Source organism: Camelina sativa, chromosome 8, assembly GCF_000633955.1.
Source record: "Camelina sativa cultivar DH55 chromosome 8, Cs, whole genome shotgun sequence".
Classification (NCBI taxonomy): Eukaryota; Viridiplantae; Streptophyta; class Magnoliopsida; order Brassicales; family Brassicaceae; genus Camelina; species Camelina sativa.
In genome coordinates this window covers 4247280-4273121 of record NC_025692.1, presented here as the reverse complement: position 1 = coordinate 4273121, position 25842 = coordinate 4247280, and the positions used below count along the sequence as shown (strand labels likewise).

At 38.3% G+C, this 25842-nt stretch overlaps 1 protein-coding gene and 2 pseudogenes across 3 annotated transcripts; 1 reads left to right on the top strand and 2 right to left on the bottom strand.

Moving 5' to 3' along the window:
• LOC104706088 (microfibrillar-associated protein 1-like) lies at positions 281–24939 on the bottom strand. 3 transcript variants are annotated; one of them, XM_010422218.2, is made up of 4 exons: positions 24805–24939; positions 1841–2766; positions 907–1235; positions 281–653 (listed from the first exon to the last, which is right to left on the bottom strand). In XM_010422218.2, the coding sequence occupies exons 2-4, from the start codon at positions 2711–2713 to the stop codon at positions 542–544; spliced, it is 1314 nt and encodes a 437-aa protein (XP_010420520.1). In that variant the 5' UTR covers positions 2714–2766; positions 24805–24939; the 3' UTR covers positions 281–541. The 3 variants fall into 3 exon arrangements, with proteins under 3 accessions (XP_010420520.1, XP_010420519.1, XP_010420521.1); XM_010422217.2 differs by lacking the exon at positions 24805–24939 and adding an exon at positions 3084–3215; XM_010422219.1 differs by lacking the exons at positions 907–1235; positions 24805–24939 and adding an exon at positions 3084–3215 and having other exon boundaries at positions 1512–2766.
• LOC104706089 lies at positions 14181–18561 on the bottom strand (annotated as a pseudogene).
• On the top strand, positions 19303–24289 carry LOC104706091 (annotated as a pseudogene).

Below are 25842 nucleotides of genomic sequence, written 5' to 3'. Positions count from 1 at the left end.
TTTTGTATCTGTCAATTTTACGAGAGTTGGCTACTTTCGGCACTATGGTTTAAAAAAAGATATAAAAAAAAAAAAAAAATCCAATTCTAATTTGCAATTTATAAGATACACACAAAAACAAGTTTCAGCAATCATCATGTAATGTTTTTGACTTTTGAGTTAGAAGTACAAACATTACATGTGACATGTTAATTGTTATATGAGTTTAACGATAATAATCTTTACGAGGTGCTCTCATTACAACTATTACTGTACTCATAAATGTTTTATAAATCATTCCTTGGCAAATGTAAAATTTTTATCTTTGTTATCGTGTCTTCAAATTCCCATACCATGGAAACAAAGATTCGTAATACAAGCAGTCACTTAACATGATCCGATACAAAAGACCAGATGTCTCTTGGCCACGAGCTTATGGTTGTCACAGAGCGATATTAGAGAGCTCAGACATAACTGAGAGAAATTTGTTAAGATGATTTTGACTACTACATGCCACTTCTAGATCGTTTTGGAATAAACTCAACTAAATGTTGGTGCGGGTTTAAGTCTCCCAATCTTTCATCTTCTTGCTCCCCTTTGGTTTTGCAATAGGAGCATCCATGCCTGCCATTTTCTTGTTGTTTTTCTCGCGTAGAGGATCATTGGAAGTCCACCTGCACAATCATTCATTACGCAAGCAAAATGTCAAAATCTGCACCTCATTAAACGAAAGAACATATGCAAGATTCTCCCAACATATCCCAGTTTACATTTGCATTCAAAGATTCAGTTCAGTTCTCAGCTTAATGTTTCTAAGTAAATGCTATATAAATCAGATTTCAGAAGCCTAAATGAGAGCTATTTTCATATCAAGAGTCTATCCTAACCAAATGCAAGAAAAGAAACGCAGAAAGCAAATAAACTTACGGGTTACTCCAATCTGTTGTGTCCTCATTGACAAGGTGAGTCCATTTAGTTCTTCCACTGCGACCAAAGTGCTTGACTTGCATAACTTTGGGGAGAATCGATTTGTCCAACCTATCTTCTCCAGTTGGAGCAGAGAAGTCGCGCTGAAATATACCATCAGTCCCAGCAGAACCTGCCTCATCATCATGATCTGCCTGGAAGAAGGCACCCTTGTGGTAGTATTTTTGCATAAAGTTCCACTTCTTTTTAGGTTGAGCAGATGAAGGTTTCGGATTCTTCCTCTCCCATTCTCTCCTCTCCTTCTCTGTCATATTCCTCAACTTCTCTATTTCTTCCCTCTCTCTTNGTCCACCTGCACAATCATTCATTACGCAAGCAAAATGTCAAAATCTGCACCTCATTAAACGAAAGAACATATGCAAGATTCTCCCAACATATCCCAGTTTACATTTGCATTCAAAGATTCAGTTCAGTTCTCAGCTTAATGTTTCTAAGTAAATGCTATATAAATCAGATTTCAGAAGCCTAAATGAGAGCTATTTTCATATCAAGAGTCTATCCTAACCAAATGCAAGAAAAGAAACGCAGAAAGCAAATAAACTTACGGGTTACTCCAATCTGTTGTGTCCTCATTGACAAGGTGAGTCCATTTAGTTCTTCCACTGCGACCAAAGTGCTTGACTTGCATAACTTTGGGGAGAATCGATTTGTCCAACCTATCTTCTCCAGTTGGAGCAGAGAAGTCGCGCTGAAATATACCATCAGTCCCAGCAGAACCTGCCTCATCATCATGATCTGCCTGGAAGAAGGCACCCTTGTGGTAGTATTTTTGCATAAAGTTCCACTTCTTTTTAGGTTGAGCAGATGAAGGTTTCGGATTCTTCCTCTCCCATTCTCTCCTCTCCTTCTCTGTCATATTCCTCAACTTCTCTATTTCTTCCCTCTCTCTTAGCATAGCTTCCCTTGCATCTCTTTCTCTCTTGATCCTACCGATCTCTCTTGTCTTCCAGACTTCATACTCCTCAGCTTCATTGAGTTCATCATCAGTTTCCACATCTCCAATATTTGCTTCTTCCAACAGCATGTTCTTCCGTATCTCTTCATCTTTTCTAACTTCCTCAACAACTATTTGCTTTGTCTCTACTTTCCTCATCTCCAGTTTTCTCTTAGCTAATTCCTCGAGAGCTTCTTCTTCAGCCTCAAGCCTCTCACGCTCTGCTATGGTATCTCTCTCAGATTTTGGTACAAAAACAGGCTTGATCATGGCAATACCAGGCATGCCATCCTCTGAATCAGTCTCGTACTCAGACTCCTCCTCCTCCTCTTCTTCCTCTTGTAACTCATCTTCTTCTTCTAAAGGAAGCAGAGCAGCCTCCTCTTGCGCTCTTTTAAGATTCTTCTCTCTAATTCTTCTTCTTCTTTCTTCCAAAGCATCTTCATCATCATCATCATCGTCTCTATCCTCTTGATTCCTTTCTTCTTCTTCTTCAGTAGATACAACCTTAGCTTTTCTAATTCGCCTATGATCAGCTCTAACTTCGTCACGGTCTTCAACTCTGGTCTGAGCTAAACGGCGCAGCCTAGGATCATCCTTCCTAGAAACCCCTAAATCATCATTCTTTGGAAAAGCTCTATCCAAAACAGAAACGGTCTGCATCCTGACATTGTCATCATCTTCGGCTTCCTCAGCCCACTCCGGAGCTTTTCCAGGCCAATACCTTCTCACTCTAGTCTGTCCAATACCACCTCGTAGTTTCTCCCTTACAGCAATTGCAGCATCACTACTCACCCCCGCCGTGACAAACATATTTTGCACTTGCGAGTAACCCCAAACTGAATTATATATAAAGCTATCTGTTTCTGCAGCATCAAAACAAAACAAAGGATTTAGATTCAAGCTTTTTGCATCATTTAGTAATTTCTCCAAATCGAAGATTGCAGTTTTTTTTTCACGAAATAAAAGGCAACAAGGGGATCAAACTCTTTGGCAAAAGCTTGGATCGACGGAGTTAGAAAACTAAATCAGCACACAAATTAACAATCAAAGACGACAGAGTATACAAATCAGAAACCTAAATAAATAAATAAAGCGAAGCTCGATGGTTCGGGAAGAGAGAACAAAGAAACATAAATAAACCAAATCCAGAAGAAATTGACGACAAAATAAACGAACTTACAGTTTTGAGAAACCTGTACGGCCATATAATGAAAAGATTGCAAAATCTGGGAAACAATGCGAAAGGATCCCTAAGCAATTGTGCGGGGACGAAGGAGCAGAAGAAGACGGTGGAAAAACATTTAAGCCATGCAATAACTTATAAATTCGATGTCAAAAGAAACCCGTCATCAACACATTTAGATTGAAACTCTATTGGGCTTTAATGGGCCTTTTTAAGATTGGTTTATCTATTATCTTATATTGCTTTAGTGTGAAAATCAAATAGAGTATTTGTATATGTAGTATTATCTTTTTTTTTTAATTAATAATTCTATTTATCTCCCAAATGGGCTGGGCCGAGAAATACAATTTTGATCCAGTTACAAAATAGGTTAATCGGAAAAGTTGCCGGAAAAGGGAAAAAAGCTCGGATCCTACTGAAACAGTTCATGCACTTTATCTAAAAATTTTGACCGGAAGCAGAGAGTCAGAGCATTAACTCCGGTGGATTCAAGGTCTACGGCTTTGCAGCGACATCAAGGGATCAGAAACCAAAGATGGAAGAATCCGGTTTCTGTCAGTGGTCCTTTTCCGACGAGCCACCAACCCACTACAGACCTCCCAGAATGCCCAACTCTCCGACAAGCCGGCTCTGCGTTGTCAGATCCCGACCTAGCAATCTGACAACTTCATATCTATCCCTTCTCTCCCAGATCTTAGCTTCTCCGATCTCCCCTGAGCATGAACTGAGAAAACTGGTCCGGTGAAGACAAAATCACGGCAGCTACAGCGGTAGATGGCTCACTCCAACCTTCTGCAACCAAAACCCGCAACAGCCATCTAAGATCTAAAAAAACCTACCGTTAATCACCAAGACGAACAACGCTTCCCCACCTCTCCTTTTGCCGACTTCCGCCGTAGCCACAAAATCCAGATTGACGAGCGAGCCGTGAGAAACTCCGATGCTACCTTCCGGCGTCTTCAAACCAGATCCCGACTACGAAGCTCCTCTTTCGTCAGATCGGAACCACAACTACATCGACAGAAGGAGAACCCCACCACCGCTGACAGCAAAGCAGAACATGCTCACTCCTGGATCTTCCTTGAATTAATCTCGACCGCTGAACATGAGGACCATAGAAATTTATATACAAGGGGGAGGGAGAAGAACAGCCTCGTCGCCGGAATGGTAAACGGAGAGTTCAACCCCCTCAAATCTACTCTGGCAGCTAGGGTTTTCTTTTTTTAAAGAGATATGTAGTATTATCTTGTACGAATGAAGAGAAGACACTGATTACAGATATCAAATACGTAACAGAATCAAACATAATATAGCGATCCGAGTAACAATGCAATTTTTTTGAGACATGCCTCCAATAAAAGCAAGTTCGAATATATATATATATATATATATTAATCTCTGGAGCTGATAATTAATCTCCACAGGAAAAAAAAACTTCAACAATAAAAAGCATGTCTCAGTTTATTAATATGGTAACAAGAGTACAAGAGTTTAGGAAGTTACCGAAAGTGTGAGAACTTATGATCTGAACAATGAAACAACAATTTCTTTAAACTCTCTTTTGATTAATAGAAAATCTGTTTACAAGTTTATTCTAAACAATTTTCTAATCTCTCAAAACTCTCTTTAAAGAAACCTCACGCTCTCTCTAAGTTCTTAGCACTTTTCTTTTCTTAAAGACTAAAACTTAGTAGCTAGGTTAACTTTCTCTTGTTTGTGCTAAAGCTTACAATCAGCCTTTTCACCCTATTTATAGAACTAGGCCTATGCCACACAAAGGACAAACTACCTATTTTAATCCTAATAGGAATTGGACAATTTCTTTTTTTTTTCTTTATGAATTAGGAAATTTTCCTCTTTCTTCATGTTTACATTCCTATTGTAAACATGAAACTCTTTGATCTTCTTAGAAGCTTCTTGGACATTCTAATCCTGTGTAAATCTTCCAGCTTTATAATTGCCGACATAAATAACTCGATACTCTATTCTTGTACTAGTGTTGAGTCCTTCTGAAATAGTTCATCCTCTTGTTCAAATGTTGCATCTTCAATCTCCCTCTTTTTAACTTTGTGCTTCTTAAGCATAAGAATTTTGTGGTTGGTTTAGACTTAAAACAAATAACTTTAAACCATAGTCAACCGTTCAAAACATAAACCAAAATGATCACCGAACTATAGTCAAACATTCAAACACAATGAACCAAAATGATCGCCAAAAATCGGAAGTTTTAATGAAAACACAAAACTCCCCCAGAATCTCAGACCAGCACCAAACACATAAAAACACTCCCCCAAAATCTCAGACCAGCTCCTTCTCCCCCTGCTTGAGAAAACAACAGTTAAAAACATCTCAAATCGTCTTGGATAGTGGATGATTCTGTATGAGCCTCTGTAATACTTCTGTAAGTCTTTCCAGAGCTTGTGCTTTATCAACCAATGCTTCATACGAAATCTCAACATCCTCTTGACCAATGTGTGGCACACGAATGCTACCTAACTGAATAACCTCAGAAGTAGAAGAAAATCCCTCATCAGGTTGCCTGCTATCTGGACATACTGGTGTCGACTCTTTTACTCTCTGGAATCAGTTTATGCTTAACATCATAGATATGTCCTGCTTTGGCATTCTTTGTATAAAACTCAGCATACACATCTTCCTCTTCATCTGACCACTCAAGCGGACCTTCTTGAACTCTAAGAGTTTCAAAGATTGTTCTCGGAAATACCACATAGCGAGTAGGATCTTTCCAACTTATGTTCATAATCTGATTATAAAGCAACTGCCCAAAATCAAACCGGATGCCCTTGATAATCTTGTAAACTACCCGAGCTCACTTAACCGAAAGATGATTCTTGTGTTTCTAGGGAACCCAATTGTATGCTGCCAACATTAAAAGAGTTGCACTCTCCTAAGGTAGATCCGCAACTTTTAAATAAGCCCAAGTCGACTTGTCTTCACCACTTTTAAAAACTCTGCAAGTTCATCCGTACTCAACTTATCTATTGCTGTATCAGCTTTCTTCTCAGCTCTAGTCAAAGGTGCAATATTAAAAGCTTGATTAATTGCCTTAGGAGAAAATTCATACCAATGTCCCCTCACAAACACTTGAACACCATCCCTAGCCTTTCCATTTGGCAAATTTGCATAACATTCACAAATAATCTCTTTGACATACACCGAAGGATCATGAATTGTAGGTCCAAGTCCTAACGACAATATCTTCTCAATGAACCCAAACTCATCCTTTTTAGACATATCCAATTGTCTCTCAGCCGTAAAATTCCTAGAAAAGAACTGAGAGTACCTTAATTTTGCTGCTTTGGAGACAAACACATCAGATTGAAACCCAGATTTAGCCCAAACATTTCTAGCACTTGGTTCTGCAGATCTTGGTCGTTTTGACTTGCAAGCCGATTTCTTCTTGCTAGCGGATGCCACTTCTCTCTGTTTCTTGCTTCTCTGCTTCTCTGCATGTCTCTCAATCTGCTCATGTACAGAGATTTCTTCAACCCCAAATTCTGTATCAGACTTCGAAACAAGATCCTTCTTTTCTCGCTCGCCAACAAACTCCACCTCGTCATCAATTGGATTTTCTCCTTAGAGATCATATACCCCTTGATCTACTTGATTCGTCTATGATTTTCCTTTAAATGAATCATCATCGCTGTCGAATCTATACGGCACAATACTTGGTTGAACTTCTTCATCGTTATTTGACTCATCAACCAACTGAGGTCGATTAAAAATCCCATCACCTCGAGACATCTCTGACTTCCTTGCTCTACGCATCAATCCACTTCGAGTCACCCCTACCATCTCCGATTCGTTCTCCCTTTTTTTTACCAAGTTTTTTTTTTCGACACACACGAAGTGCCTCTTGACTTCCCCTTTTTAAAATAAATATATCAACAAAAAGATTTTTTTAAGAACTTTTGGAAACTTCAACCATCTAAATATTCTCCTAAATATTGAACAAATCTTTCTTTTAATAAGCCCAAACTATAACCACTGGTTTTCTCAATCCATACTCGTTTTTAATAAACCAACAAAAAACCTTAACAACAACTTTTAACATGCACCAGATTCTTAACCCCTATCTCCTCTTGTACAAGGTGTTGAACCATCATGTGACTGATTCACATCTCACACACCCCAATCGAATTTCTTAATGTAGAAAATCGATTAAAGTCAAGAGCTTTTGTGAAAATATTAGCTAATTGTTCCTCAGTATCAACATGCTCAATCACAACTTTCGTTCTTTCAACTAGTTCTCTGATGAAGTGATGTCTCACATCAATGTGCTTTGTTCTTGAATGTTGAACTGGATTTTTAGAGATATCAATTGCACTCCTATTGTCACAATACACTTGCAGCTCCCCTGAATCCATACCATAATCTGCTTCATCCATAACAACTGAGTACAACAACTCCCCATTGCTATATATTCTGATTCAGTTGTAGACAAAAACACTGAATTTTGTTTCTTACTCAACCAGGCTATTAAATTGTTGCCTAGAAAGAAACATCCCCCACTAGTGCTTTTTCGATCCGTTATACTTCCTGCATAGTCTGCATCACAGTAACCAACTAAACCCTTGTTTGAACCTTTAGAATACCAAATTCCAAGATCAACAGTTCCTTTAACGTACTTGATAATTCGCTTGACTGCTTCAAGATGAGACTGTTTAGGTTTTGACTGATACCTTGCACATATACCCACACTGTAACTCAAGTCTGGCCTACTAGCGGTAAGATATAACAAACTACCAATCATCCCTCTAAATTGCTTGACATCTACATCCTTGCCATCAACATCTCTTGATAGTTTCAAAGTAGTACTCATAGGTATCAAGGCTTCTTTGCAATTATCCATCTGGAACTTTTTAAGAAATTGTCTAGCATAGGTACTTTGTGAAATAAAAATTCCTTGATCTGATTGTGTAATCTGCAATCCGAGAAAATACTTTAATTCTCCAACCAGACTCATCTCAAATTCTTGTGTCATACAACTCACAAACCTATCCACCAACTCCTTTGAAGTACTTCCAAAGATAATGTCATCAACATAAATTTGAACCATCATGAATTCATCACCTTGTTCCAAAATAAACAGAGTCTTGTCCACACTTCCTCTGTTATAGTTTTGTTCCATAAGAAAACTAGTCAGCCTTTCATACCAAACTCTTGGAGCTTGCTTCAAACCATAAAGAGTTTCTTTAGTTTATATACATACTCAGGCCTAACTGGATCTTCAAAACCTTTGGGTTGTTCAACATATACTTCTTCTTGTAAAATCCCATTCAAGAAAGCACTCTTAACATCCATCTGAAAAACTTTGAAGTTCAGAATACAAGCCATTCCTAGAAACAGTCCTATTGACTCAAGTCTTGCTACTGGTGCAAAAGTTTCTTCAAAATCTACACCTTCGATCTGCGTATACCCTTGTGCAACCAATCTTGCTTTATTGTGAACCACAACACCACTCTCATCAATCTTGTTTTTGAAATTCCACTTAGTACCAATGATATTCACAGATATTGGTCTACGAACTAGTTCCCAAACATCATTACGCTCAAACTGTTCCAGTTCTTCTTCCATGGCTATAATCCAAAAATCATCTTGAACAGCTTCTATATGATTCTTTGGTTCGATTATCGACATAAAACACTCATAGAAAACGGTTTCTAGAGTTGTAAAGTAACTTGTCATCTTCTTAAAGTCAATCTGCACTCCTCGTGTCTTCATTTTCTCATTTAAGTCTCCAATGACATCATATGCAAAATGATTCTTATGAACTTGTTGTACTTCTTCTGGTTTTGTAACAAGAATGTCCAACTCAGAAACTTCATTGTGTGTTTTAGTGATGTTTACCTGTTCTGAATCACTGTCTGAATCATCATCTCGTACATCTACAGATTGATCATCAAAAACTACATTCACTGATTCCATGATTAAACTTGTACGCCTGTTGTAATCTCTAAATGTTGTACTACTCTCGACATAACCCAAAAACATGCCTTCATCACTTCTGGAGTCGAATTTACCAAGATAATCCTTGTCATTTAAGATGTAGCATTTGCACCCAAACACATGGAAGTAGCTCAGATTTGGTGTTTTGCCTCTCCACAACTCATAAGGTGTTTTTGTAGTATATCTTCGGACATAGACTCTGTTAATTATATAACACGCAGTGTTCAAAGCTTCAGCCCAGGATTTCTTAGGAACTTGATTTTCATGTATCATTGCTCTTGCCATTTCCTGAAGAGTTGTATTCTTTCTTTCTACTACTCCATTATGTTGTGGAGTTGTTGGTGCTGAGAATTGATGTGCAATCCCATGTTGTTCACAAAACTGCTTCATAGCCTCATTTTGAAATTCTCCACCATGATCACTTCGAATTTTCTTGATTCCTCCTCGTTCATTAAGTAGTTGTAAAGCTAAAATCTTGAAGTTGTCTATCGTATCTGACTTCTCACGAATAAAACGAACCCAAGTGTATATGGAGTAATCATCTACTAGTACAAACACGTATTTCTTTCCTGCTAAGCTTTCCACTTGCATTGGTCCCATTAAATCCATGTGAATCAGATCCAGAGCTGATTTTGACTGAACATCTGGAACTTTTTTGTGCTGAATTTTGACTTGTTTTCCCTAATTACAAGGCCCACACACCATATTGTCTTCTCCTTTAAGCTTAGGTACTCCTCGAATTATCTCTTTATTCACAAGAGTAGCAAGATTTCTTGTATTCATATGTCCAAGTCGTTGATGCCATAGATTTATACTCCCTCGAGCACTGCAGCATTTGATTGAATGTTTCTCCTACATGTAACAATTATTCCCAGATCTTACACCATATAACTTGACATTACCTGTCTCATCCAATGCTTTGCAATCAACTTTTGTGAATAAAACTGATAATCCTTCGTCACAAAGTTGACTAATGCTTATTAGGTTTGCACGCAGTCCTTGAACTAGATAGACATTCACAAGTTGTGGAAGCTCTGTATCACATGTTGTACATTTGCCTTGTATGAAACCATGACATCTCCATATGTTACTGTACCTCCTTTCAATTTCTTAATATTTTGTAGATTACTCTTGGTTCCAGTCATATGTCTTGAGCAACCACTATCAAAAAACCAAGGCTCCGTGTCTTCTTGTTCTTCAGTAATCATAGCCATATCGCATCTTGGTTTCGTTTCTTCTTGGTCTTCAGTAATCATGGTCATATTGCATCTAAACCCTGATCCAGAAGCTATCATTGATCCTGATAGGTCAGCTTTTTTCATCCAAACTTGTCTTCTAACTCCATTCCAAAAGAATCTTCCTTGTTGCTTTAAAGTACAGAACTTCTGCCAATATTTGTAGCAAAACTGTTTGTAGTGACCAATTTTTCCACAAAAATAACAACTCAAAGATCCATTATAAACACCAGTAGATGTCTCCTTCTCAGATTGATAGGCTCCAGCAGATACAAATTTGGTTGTATGTGATTTAGCTCCCTTGTTCTTATTAAAGCCTAATCCTCTATGAGTCTTCTCAGTTCTCTCATAGCTCAAAATTTTGTCAAGTTGCTTTGTTCCTGCAAACATATGAATCTTCCTATGTTGTTGATCTAATTCAGATTGTAGTTCTACGGATTTCTTCTTTTCTTTAAGTAGCTCTTTTTCAAGCTTATCCGCTTTTGCCGATAAGACCAACTTCTCTTTCATCAGATCTAGCGAATCTTTAGCAAGCTTTTTCTCATCCACCAATTCATTCTGTCACGACATAACAAGTGCTTCTAAACGAAGTTTTTCGTTTGTCAATCCTTGATTTTCTTTTCTTAGAGAAATAAGTGTATTTCGTACTTCTTTGTAACTCTGAACAATGTTAAGAACTTCTTCTCCTTCTGATTCTGAATCAGTTACCTCTTCCCCATTCTCAAATTCAGTGATTTCCACCATAGACACTAAATTAATGAGTTCTTCTTCGCTGCTGCTATCACTATCTGATTCATTCTCAATGCTAATCATAGACTTTTCTTTCTTGGCTTTATAGTTACTCACACATTCCTCATGTGTGTGTCCAGTCCCTTTACAGATTGTGCACTTAGCATCTCGCAACTTGATTGTTGGACACTCTCGAATAAAATGACCATATCCCTTACATTCATGACACTGCATATCAGTCTTTTTGTCTTCACTTGTCTTCTTGAATGAATTACTCTTCTTTTGACCTTGACCTTGTTCTATCCTTCTTAATGCTCGATCAAATCTTTTTACCAGCAGGCTCACAACATCTTCTTCTCCTTGATCAGTTATATCTTTGCTAACTGCTAGAGCTATTCCTTTTGGTTTCTTAATTCCATTAAGTTCCATCTCGTGTGCCAGTAGCATTCCGACCACTTCACCATAATTGAGATTGTCTAAATCTTGAGAGACCGTTAAAGCTGTTTTGTATCCCATGAACCTTGATGGAAGACACCTTAAAAACTTTTTGACTAACTTCTGATCCTTATAAGTCTTCCCAAGAGTTACGGCTTCTTGTGCTAGAGCACTCAACTTTGAACTAAAGTCCGAAATCGATTCATGCTCCTCCATCCTTAGATTCTCAAATCTAGAGGCCAATATATCCTTTCTTGAACTCTGCACTTTTGTTGTACCTTCATAATGAATTTGAAGGATATCCCATGCTTCTTTAACAGTTTCACATCCCGGAATCAACTCGAACTGTTTTCTCCCAACACTGCATGAATAACACTTAACGCTCTTAAGTTGTACTTTGATCTCTTTTGTTCTTCATCAGTCCAATCTGCCTCAGGTTTGGGAATTCGCTTGCCTGATTCATCCTTGATCGTCGGTTCCTCCCACTTTTCTAGAACAATCTTCCAAGCAAGACGATCAATACCTCCTATGATGGATTTGATCCTTGACTTCCAAAACCCATAGTTTCCATCATCCAATATGACTTTGTTGTTGTTGATCAGATCTCCGTAGCTCTCCATCTTGTCCGCAGAATCTCACCTGTAGTAATTCGAACAAGTGTTGCTCTGATACCAATTGAAAGTGTGAGAACTTATGATCTGAACAATGAAACCACGATTTCTTTAAACTCTCTTTTGATTTATTCTAAACAATTTTCTAATCTCTCAAAACTCTCTTTAAAGAAACCTCACGTTCTCTCTAAGTTCTCAGCTATTTTCTTTTCTTAAAGACTAAACCTTAGTAGGTAGATTAATTTTCTCTTGTTTGTTGATATGTCTATATTTTGTCTTTGCTTAGCATGTATTTGTCATGCATTTAGCTAAGATAACTAGTCGTTTTGCATCAATTTCTAGCCTCTTTTGTACACTTTGCATATTTAGGTAGTTCTTGCATCATCCTTGCATACATTGTGCATTTCGGAGTATTTCAAGTATCTAGGAGACGTCAGGAACACATTGTCCGAGACGCTGTTTGAGTCACCATTCGATTCCACATCCTTCGATTCGACCCAACACCATTCGAGTCTACATCCTTCGAGTCGACCCAACACCATTCGAATCCACCACTCTCGAGTTACTACTCGAGTCATCACTCGATCCACCGGTCGAGGGATTCAGCTTTCAACGTCTTCACCAAAGTTGTAGAGAATTGAATCATCTTTCCAATTCCGTTTATTTCAAGCCAATCGGAAGTATGGTTCAAAAGTTATCATCATTTTAGTGGACGTGTATATACCCAGCTCGAGCCACTCGTCATGCAACCACTCCACCCCGTTCGATCTGTTCCATTAGAGTGAGATTTAGCTTTCTATGTCTTCATCAAAGTTGTATAGAATTGAGTCATCTTTCCAATGCCATTCATTTCAAGCCAATCGGAAGTATGGTTCAAAATTTATCATCGTTTTAGTGGATGCGTATACACTCAACTCGAGCCGCTGCCCGTCGACTCGACCCTCCAGCTCGAGCCGCTGCCCTTCGACTCGACCCTCCAGCTCGAGCCGCTGCCTGTCGACTCGACCCTCCACCACTCGAGCCAACACCATCACCCACTCGAGCCACCACTCGTTCGCACATGTCAGGAAGACGTTCCGTCTTACACGCTTCAGGAGATTCCCAAACCGACTCTTGATCTTGTCGTTTTAAGTTTTAGGGATTTACATGTTTTTACTATAAGTACGTTTTGTTAAGTCTTGGCAGAGACATCCTATCTTTTATCTCATTTTGTTCTTAAGGTTTTACCTAGCCTCCAAAAACATTCTCAGACTTTGTATCCAGATATCTTTTAATACATTGAGTATTTGCATTTGATTTCTTCTACAAACTTGTTCTTCTCATTTCTATCTATCTACTATGTTTTGTTCAATGTTTTCTGGATTTGTATTGTTGATTATGATTTTCGGATCTGAGTAGTGTAGTAGTTCTTGTGGATGGGATAGATTAGGTGGAGGATCTTAGGATGTAGGGAGTTTAAGCTTTGATTTCTATGATTCCCTTATGGACTAGTGTTAGAATTACTAGTTTCTCTCTGATCAATTGGAACTAGGTTTTAGACATTTCCGCACCCAAAAGGTGTTCGATGAAACGTCTGACCAACTAGTGCCAGAGACTTACGTTCTTAGCCTAAGAGATTAGTTGTAGAGGATGTTTGTTGACGTGAATGAACTTGTTTGTCATGCCATGCTTGATCATGTTTCTCTAGTGAGAGCTAGGTTTGGAAGTGGTTGAGTTTGAGTAGCTTATGTCAAGAGATTGGATTAGCTAAGAAGAGATGTTCATTGTTTAGGTATTGTTTGCTTGTGACATGTTAAACACTCTATAGACTAGGATACTCCACCGACATCAATTACTCCCATAATTAGGACCTCTTTCTTTCTGATTTTTATTACATTCTTGAGACTGTTTCGTTTCTTGCTTTTTAGTTCATGCTTAGACTTGATTCTGTTTTTATTCATTTTCGCTTCTTGTCATACATTTTCGTTTCTAGTTCTTGAACACATTTCCGTTTTGCATTCTGATCATTCTAGGACTGTTAGATAAAAACACTCTTATTGAGTTGGCTTAACTTGTGATTTCTTGATTGCATCTTAATTGTTAGTAAAGTTTTCCAACTGGATTGACACCTTAAGTATTACAACTGCATAAGGTTAATTGAACCTGCTAGGATAAGACACACAAAAATCCTAGTATCATTTGGGCTAAAGCTTACAATCAACCTTTGCACCCTATTTATAGAACTATGTCTATGCCACACAAAGGGCAAACTACCTATTCTAATCCTAATAGGAATTGGACAATTTTTTTTTTCTTTATGAATTAGGAAATTTCCCTCTTTGTTCATGTTTACATTCCTATTGTAAACATGAAACTCTTTGATCTTCTTAGAAGCTTCTTGGGCCTTCTAATCCTGTGTAAATCTTCCAGCTTTATAATTGCCGACATAAATAACTCGATACTCTGTTCTTGTACTAGTGGTAAGTCCTTCTGAAGTAGTTCATCCTCTTGTTCAAATGTTGCATCTTCAGTTACACCTAATATAATATGCTAAGTTTACTAAAAAAGGATAAAAAGCCTATATTACATATGGAGATTCTCACTGCGATCTGCGGATCATAGTCAGGCTTGTCCTGAACTCCTGATCATAGGCGTAGATGGTTGTGTTAAATCCACCTTTTCACGATTTGGTAATGATTCCTTCTTTTTGTCTCTTCTAATTCTCTTCAACCACTTCCAAACCATAGTTCCTTTAGATCTTAACTTACTAGAAACCTTAAGTGGCTCGCTGGATGAAAATGGATTAGGGATAATTGCCTCTACGACGACTTTGGAAGATGTTGGAGAATGATGCTCCTCATCATTATCATAACTAATACTTGTTGCTTCTCTTTCTCTTGTAATTTCACTAGGTATTGTATCATTTGCATTCGTTGGAGCCGTAATTATCTGGACGCCACATTGGGTCACTCTGCAGTTAGCACCTAAAAGCTCGTTTTTTTTACTCACTGTGTGGAATTCAAATTTAACTTCACTACCACTGAGATGCATTTGGGTATCATAGAAGATAAACATGTGATCCCATTCGACTTTTGGAGCTTCCCCCGGAGCCCAACACTGATATATTCTCTCTATTTTTCTATCAGAAGAGTCGAACATGTCTTTCCATGTGCATGTGCATTTAATGCCAAGACCTGCAGTGTTGTGGTAATCATCCTGAAATGATACCACAATTGACATAAAAAAAGCCAGAAAGAGGTTTTCTTGTCCAAGGATCTAAGTTTGCCATTACATTTGGACCTTCTTCCAAGAGAAATGAGGATCTCTGACGTGTGCCAGCAGGAATACATATGCTGACTTCAGGTGCTTTGATGAATCCCTATTCAAAGGCCAAATCATGTCAGATAACTTGCTTGCTTTACTACATTAGACTATATGTGTAGAGAAGGAGAAGAAGAAAAACCTGTTGTTGTGCTGATCTTGCTAAACTTGCTATTCTAGTCAGACCTTTCTCTAAAAAGTTCAGCAATCACTTGTAAAGAAGAATTGAAACAATTACTGAAGGTGTAGTAGATTGGAAGCTGCTCAAAGTCCAAACAAACTGACTTCAAATATGTACAACCATGAGCATTCAAGAATTCTAGACTTTTGGAAAACTGTGGCACTTCTTGTAATGCGGTTCCACCAATATATAATGTTCTCATGTTTTTTGGGAAACCCTTAATTTCCTCAAGCTTTGAGCAGCCAGATAGATGTAGAACTTGGAGAGATTCTAGAGTGACCATGTCAGGAAGACTTCGTAAATGAGAACAATCTTTCATGTTCAAGTAGACAAGCTTGCCGAAACCTTGATTATGGGAGCTTACTTTTACCAGTTCTGTTACACTCTCCAAATCAATATACTCAACATCCTGAAGGTTTCCTAGAAGATTCAAAAGCTTTTGGCGGTGCAGCTTAACTTTTTGGAGGGAATGGCTCATAATGGATGTTGGTATTTCCTTTATACTGGTTCCTTGAAGATGTAGTTCCTCAATATTTGGAGCTCCTTGGAAGCTTTTAATCTGTATGCAACCTGAGAGATTTACAACTCGGAGATGTTGTAATTGACTGGTGTCTGGAAAACTCTGCAAACTTGTACAACCTTGGAGATCAATAAGCTCGATATTTTGAGCATATAGTGGTATGTCACATTCAACTAGCTGTTCAGAATGACAAAGCAAGATCCTCTTCAACATTTTAAGCTTCAAAACGAAAAAATAAATTTGGAAATTGTTAAGTTTCATGGGTTTATAAATCAAAAGCAATTGAAAGTAGTGGATTATTGTTCTTTACATTTTACTTTATACACTTTCAAGTTTCAACTCTGGATGTGGGATCCTAACACATATGGATAACAATAAAATTTAAAAGATAAATACTAACCTACCTTGGTTTTTGCCTCTATTTTATGAAGCTTACTGTAAGGCATATTGAGCTCAACAAGGTGCCCAAATTCATAATCTTGAGGCAAGGATGGCAAAGGATAGTTCTCCCAACTGAGGAGCCATAGCTGACAAGGCAAAAAATCAAGGCCCTTCGGAAAGTTGAGTCCACGAGTAAATTCTGAGCATGACCTATATATCTTAAGGAATTTGAGATTAATCATATTCCTGAAGGGATCGTGTCTGACATCAAATGTCAAGTTCGACGTGTCGAGAGATATGATTTCGATATCTTCAACGACCTGAAAAGGAAAATAAAATCAATATGTTAATAATCAGGTTGGCTCACGTTCAAATAAAAAGTTGTGTACGAACAGAACTTAACAGACCAAAACACAGTTAGGCCTTGCTTTGGGTTCTCCACTTGCTTCAGTTTCATCATGTTCTAGTAGATATCTGATGCTGGAAGGTTCACACATTCTGGTGCAACTCTCAGTTTCTTTACTGAGGAGGGATAGGATCAGATTATTCATGTGAAGTGTGTCTTTTGATATAGTCACTAGACATTTCTCCACAAGAACATCTATTCCATGGCGTGGAAAGTAACGACACCCTTCAAGCATTTGGACTACATTTTCGACATTTTCTCCCCTAAAGACGCAAGCAATGTCCCAATAAATGTTCTTCTCGTTGTCACCAAGTGCACTATATTCACTCTTTAGCACATCTTGAATCTCTTTGGGAGGATACTTCTTGAGTTCGAGGAATGCGGCCTCCATTTCTGACATGTTCTTCTTAAGCTCTTTGCCATAAATGCGGAGGGCCAACGGGTTTCCATTAGCATAGTCAATAACTTTCATAAAAAGTTCCTTTTCCTTCTGAACCGGCTCCGAAAATTCAGCCATTTCCTTATGAACCAGCTGCTCGCTTCTTCCAAAAGCACTCTGGCAAAACAGTTGCAGAGCCTCGTGCTCGTTCAGACCCTGAACTTCGTATATATGATTGATTTGACAAAAGGGAAACACTGTTTTGTCTCTGGAAGTCACTATTACAAGCCTTCCGAGACCAAAGCAGTCAAGCCTTTGAAGGAACGACTCTGCAAACAAAGGATCTCGCACGTCATCCAGGACAACAAGAATGCTTGTATCGCATAGTTTGTCCTTAAGAAGGCTCGGTCTCATGATGTAAGAACTGCATATATCAAAATTTTACCAATTTTTTCATCAAGCAAACGGTGAAGTCCCTCCTTACGAAATGCTTCATCAAAGCTTTCGATGAAGCAAGAAACATCGTAGTCATTGGAGATATAGTTAAAGACTGCTTTAGCAAGCGTCGTCTTGCCTATGCCAGGCATACCCCAGATTCCTATGCTTCGGCAGATCATCCCCCATGGTTGCTTGTTGAGCATGTCTCGAATCTCCAGCAACCTCGAGTAAATCCCAACTGGTTCTGGAAGATAGAATTTCCCATTAATATCTCTGACGACATTGTCCACTAGCTTGGAATCTCTGAGTTTGTTAACATACATCAAATAGTTATTGTTACTTTTCAACAATAAAAAGTTTATTTTTGACGGTTTTTAAGGTGATGTTATTGAATTTCAAGATCGATGCAACTACAAGAAAATGATAATTTCTTACTCGTAGTAAGTGGATGCAACTCTGGTCAATAGATCGATGCAACTCTGCCACCCGTGAACTTGGGTCAATGGATCGACGCAGTAGAACTCTGAATATTTACACTTGTTCCTCGGTTGTATAATAATCTGTGAGACCTTAACAACCGTCAAAAATAAAGAATTGCGTGTCTCCGTCATGTTGGGAATAACCAGCACATTAATCCCATCGGTCACAGCCAGATTCTGATCATTGGAGCATGCATACACGAACACGAAGATTCCTTCTCGGCGTAAAGCGGCGGCAAGATGGCTGACGAACGAATACCGTACCGTTGCCTCGCAGAAGATGTTGACACTGTGACTACGCTCTTGAGTGTTTTGTGGATTCACAATATTCATCTCTCTCAATTCTCCCCTCCAACGAACGTGAGAGTCTGAGAGAGCTGAAGGGAAGATCACTTTACCTAATATGCAGCCAATAATATATTCCCTTTCTGCTTATAAGTATTAAATTGAATTCAATAACTTTTGGAGTGTATCTCTCTATTTCTCGTCATCCAAAAAGTCAATGTTTTACAAAAAAAAAAAAAAATTAACACACACACTTTGTCTGCACAACGTTTTAAGAGTATTAAGTTAGGTGTGTGCTCGCGTTTCAGTTCATAACACCAACTTACCAAACAAATCATGCAGATATTTTGCACCAATAAAATTATTATGTAGCTAAACTGAAATTAAATTACAAAGGCGTGTATATATATTTTAATAGTCAAATAAGAATCAAAGAAAAGTCCGAAGGGTTTATTATCTTTTGGAGCAGATATGTATGTGGTTGTCGGCATCTTAATTAAGATGGCTATGGGTAGAACACGCAATACCAATCGTAAAGAAGATTTTCTTCACTTTAGGTAGAACGTCTTAAAGGTTATGGCTTTTGGCTGACAAAGTCAACATTGTACAGAACCGTCCATAAAGGATTTTATTTATTTATTCACATACGCTCTCCGTTTTAAGTTAAGTGGCCCCAAAGCCGAATTTGACCGAGGTGTCGGTGGTCGAAGCCTCCCGATACGTAGCCAATATACATCCGACAGTTTACTTTGTGTGTTTGATTTCTGATTTATTATGCATAATGCATGTTTTTTTTAAAAAGGTTATGAATTAGTGAACCGGTGACAAAAACAATAATGTATTTTCTTCTAGATTGGTCGGGTTCAAGTTGGGATTAAAAAGAACTCCATATCATACATACAATGAAGTCTCTAATCATGTGGGAGTCTCTTAATATATCGATTAAGAGTACTAAAGCCAGATAAAAGTACAAGTTAGAAAATCTGGCATGGCAAGCTCCTCCTCCAGGGTGATGGCAGACGTCGAGACACACCAGGAACCTGTATTCATTAATTTCCGTGGAGTCGAATTGCGTTACAACTTCGTCAGCCATCTCAACGATGACTTAAAAAGGAATGGGATTAATGCCTTCATAGACACCGATGAGGATATGGGCAAAGAGTTGAATGTTCTTCTAAAGAGAATCGAAGAGTCAAGGATCGCACTCGCAATATTCTCGCCAAGGTATACGGAGTCAAATTGGTGTTTGAAGGAACTTGCAAAGATGAAGGAAAGAATGGACCAAGACGAGCTCGTGGTGATTCCAATCTTCTACAAGGTACAGCCCGTCACTGTTAGAGAACTGCAGGGGGAGTTCGGCGATAAGTTCAGGAAGCTGGTGAAGTCTATTGACAAGAACACAAAGAACAAATGGAAGGAAGCTTTAAGATATGTTCCTATCTTAACTGGCCTCGTGTTGCATGAGACAAGGTAACTCATTTCCTAACTTGAGATCTCAAAATCAAAGCTAGAGTCAGCTAAACATCAACTTCTCTGTTCGTAGCGATGAGAGCGAACTCATAAAGAGAGTCATCAAGGAGATTAAGAAAGTGTTGAACAACATTCCACATGTTTCTCCCAATCCCCAAGAATGTATTGTTTCGTCACCACCCTCAAGACAACAGAAAAAGCATGAGAGCACTTGTGGAATCGAACAACGACTTGAGCAGCTAGAAAAAAAAATGAGCTCTGGGTTCGAGGGAACTACTTGTACCATCGGTGTTGTTGGGATGCCCGGCATAGGTAAATCAACTCTTGCTAGGAAGTTGTACGAGAATTTGAAGGACGGATTCTTGAGATACACGTTGATCACAGATGTCCATGAAATTTCTAAAAAGATGGGTTGAGTTACTTGCTCACAATACTCTTGGAGGATTTATTGAATGTTAAGGATCCCAACATTGAGACAGTGCAAGATGCACACCAGATTTACAAAGATCAACTACTCAGAACCAAAGTCTTTGTAGTTCTCGACAATGTTACTAGCAAGGACCAAATTGATGCTCTTCTCGGAAAACGCGACTGGATTAAGCAGGGAAGCAAAATTGTCATTGCAACAAGAGGTAAGTCACTGATACGAAGTTTTGTCGATGATATTTACGAGGTCCCTGGATTAAGCGCTAGAGACGCCTTACAACACTTTGTCCATTATGCATTCGATGATCAAAAAGGCACTGCTCTCAGGCTAGGAAATTTCTCAAAGTTGTCAAACGATTTCGTCCATTACACCAAAGGAAATCCACTAGCTCTCAAGATATTGGGAACAGAGCTTTTTGGAAAAGATGAGACTCACTGGAACTTAAAACTGAAAGCATTGGATCACCACCATAAAAGTCCATTAGGACATAGCTGGCTTCAAAAGGTTTGGGAGGGGAGCTATGATGGACTGAGTCAACAGAAAAAAGATATGCTTCTTGACATTGCTTGCTTCAGGTCGCTAGATAAGAATTACCTATTGAGTTTATTGGAGTCAGATGACACTAGGAATATAATGGAAGATCTCGTGAACATGTTCATGATTAATATAAATGCTGGAAAAGTACAGATGCATGATACATTGTATATCCTATCCAAGGTGCTTGGTCAAAAAGCTACTGCTACAGATGGAAAGGGAAGGCATAGGTTGTGGCACCATCAGACCATAACTGCTATGCTAAAGAACAATAAGGTAAATACTATGATTATTTTTTTTATATATATGGTCGCCTTGTAGCTTTTATATTTACATGCTTGTTTAATAAAGGTTGTCTAGGATTTATTATACTTTCACGGTTGTCTAAATTCCAATTGTAATCCGTGTTGTTGTTTGCAACTGTTTAACAGGGAGCGTCTAATGTCAGATCTATCTTTCTTGACTTGTCTGATATAACAAGAAAAATGAGTTTCCATAGCTCTGCTTTTGCCAAGATGAGAGATCTACGATATCTCAAAATCTACAGTACTAATTGTTCCCGAGACTGTGATCATGACATTAAAGATGACACTAAGTTAAACTTCCCTGAAGGAATCCAGCTACCATTGAATGAGGTACGATGTCTCCACTGGTTGAAATTCCCATGGAAAGAACTTCCACAAGATTTCAACCCGTTTAATTTGGTCGACCTTAAGCTTCCTTATAGCAAGATTGAACAAGTTTGGGAAGATAACAAGGTGTGTAACAATACATCAGTTACTTTCTCTTTTATTGATCTAAAGGCATGCATGCAGTTGTTTAAATGTCTGAAGATGGTGTCTACTTCTTTGTATAAATTAGTTGATTCTCTCTGTTTTTTTTCTTTGCTTTCATTTGTCTTAGGATGCACCAAAACTAAAGTGGGTCAATTTGAATCACTCAAAGAAGCTGAACACATTGGCGGGGCTAGGAAAGGCTCAAAATCTTCAAGAACTAAAACTTGAAGGTTGCACGGCTTTGAAACAGTTGCATGTCGATATGCAAAACATGAAGTGTCTTGTTTTCTTGAACCTGAGAGGGTGCACAAGTCTCAAGTCTCTTCCAGATACTCAATTGATCTCTTTGAAAACTCTCATCCTCAGCGACTGCAAAAAGTTTAAAGAGTTTCAGGTTATTTCTTCGAAGCTAGAAGTAATATACTTGGATGGCACCGCGATAAAAGAACTCAAGTTTAACATCGAATTCTTGCAAAGCCTTGTCTTCTTGAACATGAAAGGTTGCAAAAAGCTGAAAAGACTCCCTGAAAATCTAGGTGAGCTGAAAGCTTTTGAAGAACTTATACTTTCTGGTTGTTCGAAGCTCAAAACATTTCCAGATATTGGAGGAAATATGAGCCGTCTAGGGATATTGCTTTTGGATGAGACAGCCATAGAAGAGACACCAAAGATAGTCTCAGTGCGGCGTTTATGCTTAAGCAAGAATGAAAAGATCAGCCGTCTTCCAAATCTCATCAATCAATTTCCTCAACTGCAATGGCTTGATTTGAAGTACTGTAAGAATCTTACACAGGTTCCTCAGCTTCCACCAAATCTTCAGTGTTTAGATGTACGTGGTTGTAACTCACTGAAAACAATAGTGAAACCACTAGTTTGTTCTATACCGATGAAGCATATCAATTCCACGTTCATTTTCACTAAGTGCAATGAATTGGAACAAGCTGCAAAGGAAGAGATTTCCGCATATACTGAAAGGAAGTGTCAGTTGCTCTCAAGTGCACTTAAACACTGCGATGAGGTATCTCACTTTGTTATATTCCATAGATTTTCAACTCTAAACAAAATGACAATTAGATTGGTCAATGTCCCTTATATATCATTCTAATTTACTTTTTCCTTCTGTGTAACTTTGTTGGAGCCAAAATTAATGATTTTGCCTTTGTATAATTTTGCAGAGTTGTGTTCCAGAGATTTTGTTCTGCACTAGCTTTCCCGGATGTGAAATGCCTTCATGGTTCTCTCACGGCGCAATTGGCCCTATGGTGGAGTTCGAATTACCTCCTCACTGGAATCACAATAGGCTTTCTGGGATAGCCTTATGTGTTGTTGTCTCATTCCAGAACTGTCAAAATCATGCCAGCTTGACAGTCAGATTCGCTTGTGAGCAAAATAACGGAAAGGGCTCTTGCACCAACATTAGTTGGAAGGTTGGAAGTTTGATTGAACAAGACAACAAAGTAAACACGGTTGAGTTAGATCATGTTTTAATTGGCTACACCAACTGCTCAAGCTTCATAAAACTTGTTGAAGGCCAAAGTCCTCGTAAATGTGCTCCGACCAAGGCATTACTTGAGTTTAGGGTGACGACTGGTACTGGTGGTGGTGGGGAATCTAGGTTTGAAGTTTTGAAATCCGGTTTCAGTTTTGTGTTTGAACCTGAAGAGAACAGAGTTCCATTCGCAAGGAATGATGACGTCAAAGGTAAAACAAAAATCAACGGAACTCGAAGTGCTAATGTTTGTTTCAAGGGCCAAGCATATGGTGGTGATGAATCTCCAAATGGCCAGTGGCAGACCAACACCTACATTGAGAGTTCAACGTACATCCCAGATGAAGCATCTTCTTCCCAAACTTCTGGTATTGATTCCATTCTTTTGTGTTAAATTCATCAACTTGCTGAGTTCCTCTGTTTTCACACTATTTTATTCATTGGAACTCCTCTGTATTTGTATCTTCATTGTGCATCTATCTCTCTGTTCTCATCTTATAGATGATTTGGCTTGGGATTTAGGGTGTTACAGAATGGTTTAGGATTTAATAAAATTTCATGTTATATGGTTAAGAACTTTAGATACAAGTTCCATTCCCAAGTATCCTCCTCAAGTCCACATGGACCAAGATACTCTCTAATACTAAAGGCTCTCTGCTTATTCTCTGCAGAGAATAATTATAAACAGGAAACATGACCATTGCCAAGATGAGTTCTCTGTGCAACTTACTCTGATCACACCCGAGTTTACTTTTCAAGAAACTTCTCTCAAAAATCTTGATTTCTTTATTCTTCTCTCGAATTCTTCATCTTCTTTCTTCCAAAGCATCTTCATCATCATCAGCATCATCATCGTCTCTATCCTCTTGATTCCTTTCTTCTTCTTCTTCAGTAGATACAACCTCAGCTTTTCTAATTCGCCTATGATCAGCTCTAACTTCGTCACGGTCTTCAACTCTGGTCTGAGCTAAACGCGCAGCCTTGGATCATCCTTCCTAGAAACCCCTAAATCATCATTCTTTGGAATAGCTCTATCCAAAACAGAAACGGTCTGCATCCTAACATCGTCATCATCATCTTCGGCGGCTTCCTCAGCCCACTCTGGTGCTTTTCCAGGCCAATACCTTCTCACTCTAGTCTGTCCAATACCACCACGTAGTTTTTCCCTAACAGCAATTGCAGCATCACTACTCACCCCCGCCGTGACAGATATATTTTGCACTTGCGAGTAACCCCAAACTGAATTTATATATAAAGCTATCTGTTTCTGCAGCATCAAAATAATACAAAGGATTAGATTCAAGCTTTTTAGCATCATTAGTAATTTCACCAGGAAAAGAAAAGAGCCACTTCCCCAAATCGATTCTCAATAGCTAAAATCTTAATGAGACAACATATAACCAACAAAAGGCACTCTATATCACATAAGCACAGAAACATAAACAAAGGACGCTCCAGAAAAGGCAAAAGGGGATCGATCTCCTATAAAATATGAGTTATATGTGAAAGCTTGGATCCACGGAGTTAGGAATATAAATCAGCACAAAAAATTAACAAACGAAGACGACAGAGTATACAAACCAAAATCGTACAAAACCTAGAACACGAAGAAACTCGATGATTTTGAAGGAGAGATATCCAGAAGAAATTGACGACAAATTAAACGAACTTACAGTCTGGAGATCAATGGGATTGCAATTCAGAGAATTTATGCGAGAGGGAAACTGTGGCGGGACGGAGGAGAAGAAGAGGATTGAGGCCGTGAAGCCGGAACGGTTAAGCACACAAAACAGCCACGGGAAAAGAAAAAAAAAAAAACAAAACCACCCGAAGTCTCAAAACTAGCATTAGTCTCTAGTGGGCTTTCATGGGCCTTTCAAATATTTGGTTTACTCGGTAGTTGAGCACTGTTATTTGTTAGGGGGTTGAACCAACGAATATGAGAGAATTTACTTATTATTAGTGTGTAGAAATGCTTCTTCTACTTGTTATGTTTCATTTTAGTTTTGAGTTTTGAAGGCTACACAAGACAAGACAAGACAATGATTAGTTGACTAAAATGAGCATAGAAAAGAAATCGATGGTCGACTCGAATTAGTTGACTACAAGAAAACTTAGTTTTTGCAACGAATTTTAGTGAGAAAAGTAAAACGTCACAACGTAGTGACACTTTTGCAATGATTTAGTGACTTTATAACACATCATCGCAAATACGTCGCTATATTGTGACGACTTTAATCGTCACTAAGTTGTGGTGAGTTCGGGTCGGCTTAGCAACGCTTTTAAGATGTTTATTGAAGGCGTCACTATATCATTGTTAGATCATGGATATTGTTTTAAAAATAACCCATCGTGGCAACATTGTCACAAAATTTCAATTAATTTGGCACAAAGTTCTCGCAGCATGATATTAAGTTTTAAAATTGTTCTAATGTTTGTGACGTTTTAGTGACGTCTCGACCCCAAATCGATGCTAGCTAAGGTGTTTTTTTTTTTTTTTGTTAAAGTATGCTAGCTAAGGTGTTGTTGCTGTTGAGAAGTTTATCACTCTAACTTATCACATTTAAATTTAAGGATTAGAGAATGATTAAATAGCTTTGGTATTGACTTATTTTATGTAGGATGATGATATTTATGAATTTGTCTAAGATATTTTTTTTGGTTCACATATATATAACATGTAGATAAATTAATACTAATACTAATATTTT

What these genes read in the sequence shown, in the direction of transcription:
- LOC104706088 (XM_010422218.2), bottom strand. Translation starts at nt 2,713, where the DNA reads ATGTTTGTCACGGCGGGGGTGAGTAGTGATGCTGCAATTGCTGTAAGG. An exon ending in TGCTAAGAGAGAGGGAAGAA is followed by an intron (nt 1,236 to 1,840) that starts ATAGAGAAGTTG and finishes GAGAGGGAAGAA; the next exon opens with ATAGAGAAGTTGAGGAATAT. An exon ending in ACAACAGATTGGAGTAACCC is followed by an intron (nt 654 to 906) that starts GTAAGTTTATTT and finishes ATGATTGTGCAG; the next exon opens with GTGGACTTCCAATGATCCTC.